Source organism: Dendropsophus ebraccatus, chromosome 10 (genome assembly GCF_027789765.1).
Source record: "Dendropsophus ebraccatus isolate aDenEbr1 chromosome 10, aDenEbr1.pat, whole genome shotgun sequence".
NCBI lineage: Eukaryota > Metazoa > Chordata > Amphibia > Anura > Hylidae > Dendropsophus > Dendropsophus ebraccatus.
The window spans coordinates 80,676,152-80,680,544 of record NC_091463.1 but is presented as its reverse complement, the minus strand read 5'-3'; the positions used below and the strand labels follow the sequence as shown (position 1 = coordinate 80,680,544).

Here is a 4,393-nt window from a genome sequence, read left to right as displayed (position 1 = left end):
TCCCCGCCTAGCCTACTCTGATGTATCGGAAATAAACCACTTGCATCTTCAGTCCGGTGAGTGCGAGACTCTGTTTCTTGATCCTTGTTCATTTATCCTGCCTTTTTTGTCTCTGCACCGCCGCTCCACGGTTTGGATACAGTTTGTGTGCTATATACTCCAGTCCCGGGTTTCCCACATTGGGTGTACCTTGTAGTTAGTGCCGGCCGGAACTCTCACCATACGAATTCCCATAGAAAACCTCTCCTGCTCAGGACAGTTCCTGTCTCGGACAGAGATGTCAGCAGAGAGCACTGTGTCAGACTGGAAAAAAAAAAACACCACTTCCTGCAGGACATACAGCAGCTGATAATTACTGAAAGACCAGAGATTTTTAAATAGAAGTAAAATACAAATCTATATAACTTTCTGACACCAGTTGATTTGAAAGAAAAAGATTTTTACTGGAGTACCCCTTTAGGCCACGTTCACACGCTGTATTTTGGCTTACAACAATAGCCGTAGTTTATTACATTGCTCAATTACACTAAAATGTATGGCATGGCATGGCCGTAGTATATATACACTGTGTACACTACGGCCGTGGTTCTCTCCATTCAGTGAACAGCGGTCGTACAAGATAGCCTGTGCTCACACTGTAAAGTACGCACCCCGGCCGTACTTTACATTGTGGTCTATGGCAAATTGGAGCGTGGGCACACCGGAATATGCCAGCATCCCAATAAAACAACGGCCGATGTTCACACATTGGGGGAGATTTATGAAACATGGTGTAAAGTGTAAGGCTGGGATCACACTACGTTTTTGCAATCCGTTTTTTGTGCAAAAAATGGATGAAAAACTGATGAAAAAAACGGATGCAATTGTGTGCATCCGTTTTGATCCGTTTTTCCCCCAGTGGCTGGAGCAGACTGGGGGTGACTGGGGCAAACTGGGGGGTGACTGGTGCAGACTGTGGGTAGCTGAGGCAGACTAGGGGTGAATGGGGCAGACTGGGGGGTGACTGGGGAGACTGGAGCAGACTGGGGGTGAATGGGGAAGACTGGGGGTGACTGGGGCACAATGGGGATGATTGGAGCAGACTGGGGGTGACTGGGGATAGCTGGGGCAGACTGTGGGTAGCTGGGGCAGACTGTGGGTAGCTGGGGCAGACTGGAAAAGACTGGGGGGTGGCTGGAGCAGTCTGGGGGGTGACTGGGGGTAGCTGGGGCAGACTGGGGGTGACTGGAGCAGACTGGGGGTAGTTGGAGCAGACTGGGGGATAACTGGGGCAAACTGGGGGGTGACTGGCGCAGACTGGGGGTGACTGGAGCTTTACCTCCTTCAGTATCATCACCTCATGTGGGCCCCTCAGTATACCACCAGTATAATACAGTGAGGTGTGAGACTGCTGGTATAATAAGGAGCCCACATGAGGGGATGATGCTGAAGGAGGTAAAGCTATATACATTGGTGTGAGAGACTAGGAGACTGGTAATCAGAGCTGTGTATATAGTGTGTACCAGTCACAGCTCTGATCACTATTCTCCTGGCCTCTCACACCAATGTATACAGCTTTCCCTCCATCACCATAATCCCCTCATGTGGACCCATCATTTCCTGACTCCCAGCAGCACACGGCCATCTTCATCCTTCAGGCTCTTCTAACCCAGAGGCAGGAGTGGTGTCCCTGCCAGGCCCTGTAGCTGGTAGGAGAGAGCGGCATCTAGTGGCTGGAGGCAGAATATACAGCCTCCAGCCAATACTGCCAGATTTACTTTACTTAGACTTACAGTTTGCATTGGGGGCCCTTACGGGGGTGGGGCTTGACATCACGGGGGTGGGGCTTTCTGGGACATTAATTTGCCAAGACTGCCCTGTCAAATCTGGGACAACTATGGGGATGTTTCATGAGGCCAGAATGTTCCGCTATTAAACCTGCACTGTGTTGTGTCTGTGATCGCTGCAGTTACTACAAAGTATAGGAGCAGTTCATGATGAGATTTCCTTATATAATAAAGCTTTTGAGGGAGATTTATCAAACATGGTGTAAAGTGAAACTGGCTCAGTTGCCCCTAGCAACCAATCAGATTCCACATTTCATTTTTCAAAGAGTCTGTGAGGAATGAAAGGTAGAATCTGATTGGTTGCTAGGGGCAACTGAGCCAGTTTCACTTTACACCATGTTTGATAAATCTCCCCATTTGTGTATTAATAATTCCTATACTTATAATGGATACACAGAACATTCCGAGGTCTACAACCCTGATGATGTCATAAAGGTAGCCTGATGATGTCACAAAGGGTGGGGCTATACAACAGCAGGATACAGGCAAACCCCTCACTTTCTGATTTATCAGATTGCCGGCGATTAGCTACTCTGAGAGCTCTTCTCATTTGTTCATTTGCTTCCCATTTTATTGCTTTTTTTCCCCAAAATGTATATACCATTGTCAATCTGGCCACTATGTACATCTATTGTTATCCTCACAACCTTCATTAGGACCATGATAGAAGGATATTACACAACACCAAGGACTGACAGCAGGTAAGAGACATTGGGGAGACATGGGAAATCATACAACATCCCAGACTCTTACACTTTCCTCCTGGACATTGGATTATTAGGAAAATAACAGATTTTATTCACTTGATTTTTTTCCTATAATTTATGATGTGTATAAACTTGTGTTACTATGAGCTCTAGTCACCTGCATGGAGCTCTACTAATGTTATCTATGGCTTTTATCTCTCCTCAGTGACCCTGGAGCCTTATACCCTGCGCCCATTATATCAATAGCGTCGACCCTCTGTGCTCTACTAGGTAAGAGCATTATATTTATAGCTGGAAATTATTAATACTGTATATAATGTGTCACTATTATGTGAGGTATATAGAACATCTATAGACTGCTTTGTATTTCAGATTGCTTTGTTGCATACGCAATGTACGACCTCATGAAGTTTCGGGCCCACGAGAAGGGACTATGCGGACCCCACTGCCAGAAGATCCTCCTGGCGTTAAAGTGGGCAGCCTACGTGGGAAAACTGTTGACAACATCGTTATCGGTTAGTGTATATAGATGTAGCCTGCAGCCTATTCTGTAATGTTGGGACACATCAGCTGGTTGTCTATGCATTTCACATGTTCTATGTTTTATTTTCTAGCACTCATTTCTTCAAGACACCATCAGCATTGTGGTACTGTTATTTGCAGCCTCCTCCAGCAGTATATCAATGGCTATACCGCTCTCTGCAGCCTCCAGGGACCACAAATGTATCAAGGCCTTCAATACAGTGCTGAATGTCACCATAAGCCTAGCTAACATCAGCAGTATCCTTTATAATTCTTAAGGTTATAGTATTGGATTGGAGGAAAGTCCAGAAAAAATCCTTCTCAGACCCTAATAAATGACTTTTTAGGTTGTGTCCTTTGTTACTGACCCAATGTAACAGGTGTGCGGTTATTTTCCTATATAGATTCTCCTTTCAGGGCTGGCACTTAAAATCACTCTAGTGTTCTCCTGTACCAGCGACTACTGCACCCAGGTAAGTATATTCACCAACCAAGGCAAAGTTCTCCCCATGGTTATAGGCTTTATGCTAATTGTTTGTTCCACTGTTGTTTTTAGTCTTCCAAACTAGCGCTGAGGACGCTGGAATGGCTGGTGGTTTTCGGCACCTGTATGAATTACATGCTGCTCTTCTGGGACTTCCAGGTCAGTATACAAGATCCAGGATTACAAGGTCTTGGTCACATGTCAGTGATAAGGATGGCTGTAACATGTCCTGTTCTTCTTTTATTCCTTAGGTTCTTATTATAAACATGGGGAAAAACGCCAGGAAGGCCTGGTCTGTGTAAAAAAAACACAGAATGTCGCCCTCAGATGAGGAGTCTGGAGAGGAGCTGCACTTACCATTCCCATCAGATGGAGCCGATCACGTACAGCTCAGGGAGGAAGATCAACGCTTCCGGAGGAAACTATCACCACGTGGACACAAAACACATAGGAAAAAGCCAGCTTATGTGGTTCTCATAATAAATGTATGTGAGGTCCTCCCCCTGTGTTACAGACTTTTCTGCAATTTTTCTTTGCTTATCAGCCTTGGGGTGGGTTCAGACTACGGAATCCATGCGGATAAATTCTGCCAGATTCCGTCACTAGTACGCGCTCACGGGCGCGCACCTTTCCGCCCGCTCAATAGACACCACTCTATGGGTGGGCCAATTCTGCATTCCGCCTAAAGAATTGACATGTGAATTCTTTCGCTGGTTGGTGTCTATAGGGGTGTTGAGTGGTGGGGGGAGGGGAGGGCAGAGGTGGGGATCCGGGTGGGAAGTATATAAAGGTATGTTAGTTTGATATCTAATCACGTTATCTCTGGTCTCTGGTAATGATAGGACTGTTGTGTG

The 4,393-nt window shown here is 46.1% G+C and overlaps 1 protein-coding gene across 1 annotated transcript; it reads left to right on the top strand.

Annotated features, from left to right (window-relative positions):
- The first annotated feature begins 2,340 nt into the window (after nucleotides 1-2,340).
- Nucleotides 2,341-4,041, top strand: LOC138765695 (uncharacterized). Its single transcript, XM_069942687.1, has 7 exons — nucleotides 2,341-2,527; nucleotides 2,739-2,803; nucleotides 2,906-3,048; nucleotides 3,148-3,313; nucleotides 3,473-3,528; nucleotides 3,612-3,698; nucleotides 3,791-4,041. The coding sequence occupies exons 1-7, from the start codon at nucleotides 2,418-2,420 to the stop codon at nucleotides 3,839-3,841; spliced, it is 678 nt and encodes a 225-aa protein (XP_069798788.1). The 5' UTR covers nucleotides 2,341-2,417; the 3' UTR covers nucleotides 3,842-4,041.
- Nucleotides 4,042-4,393: the final 352 nt, after the last annotated feature.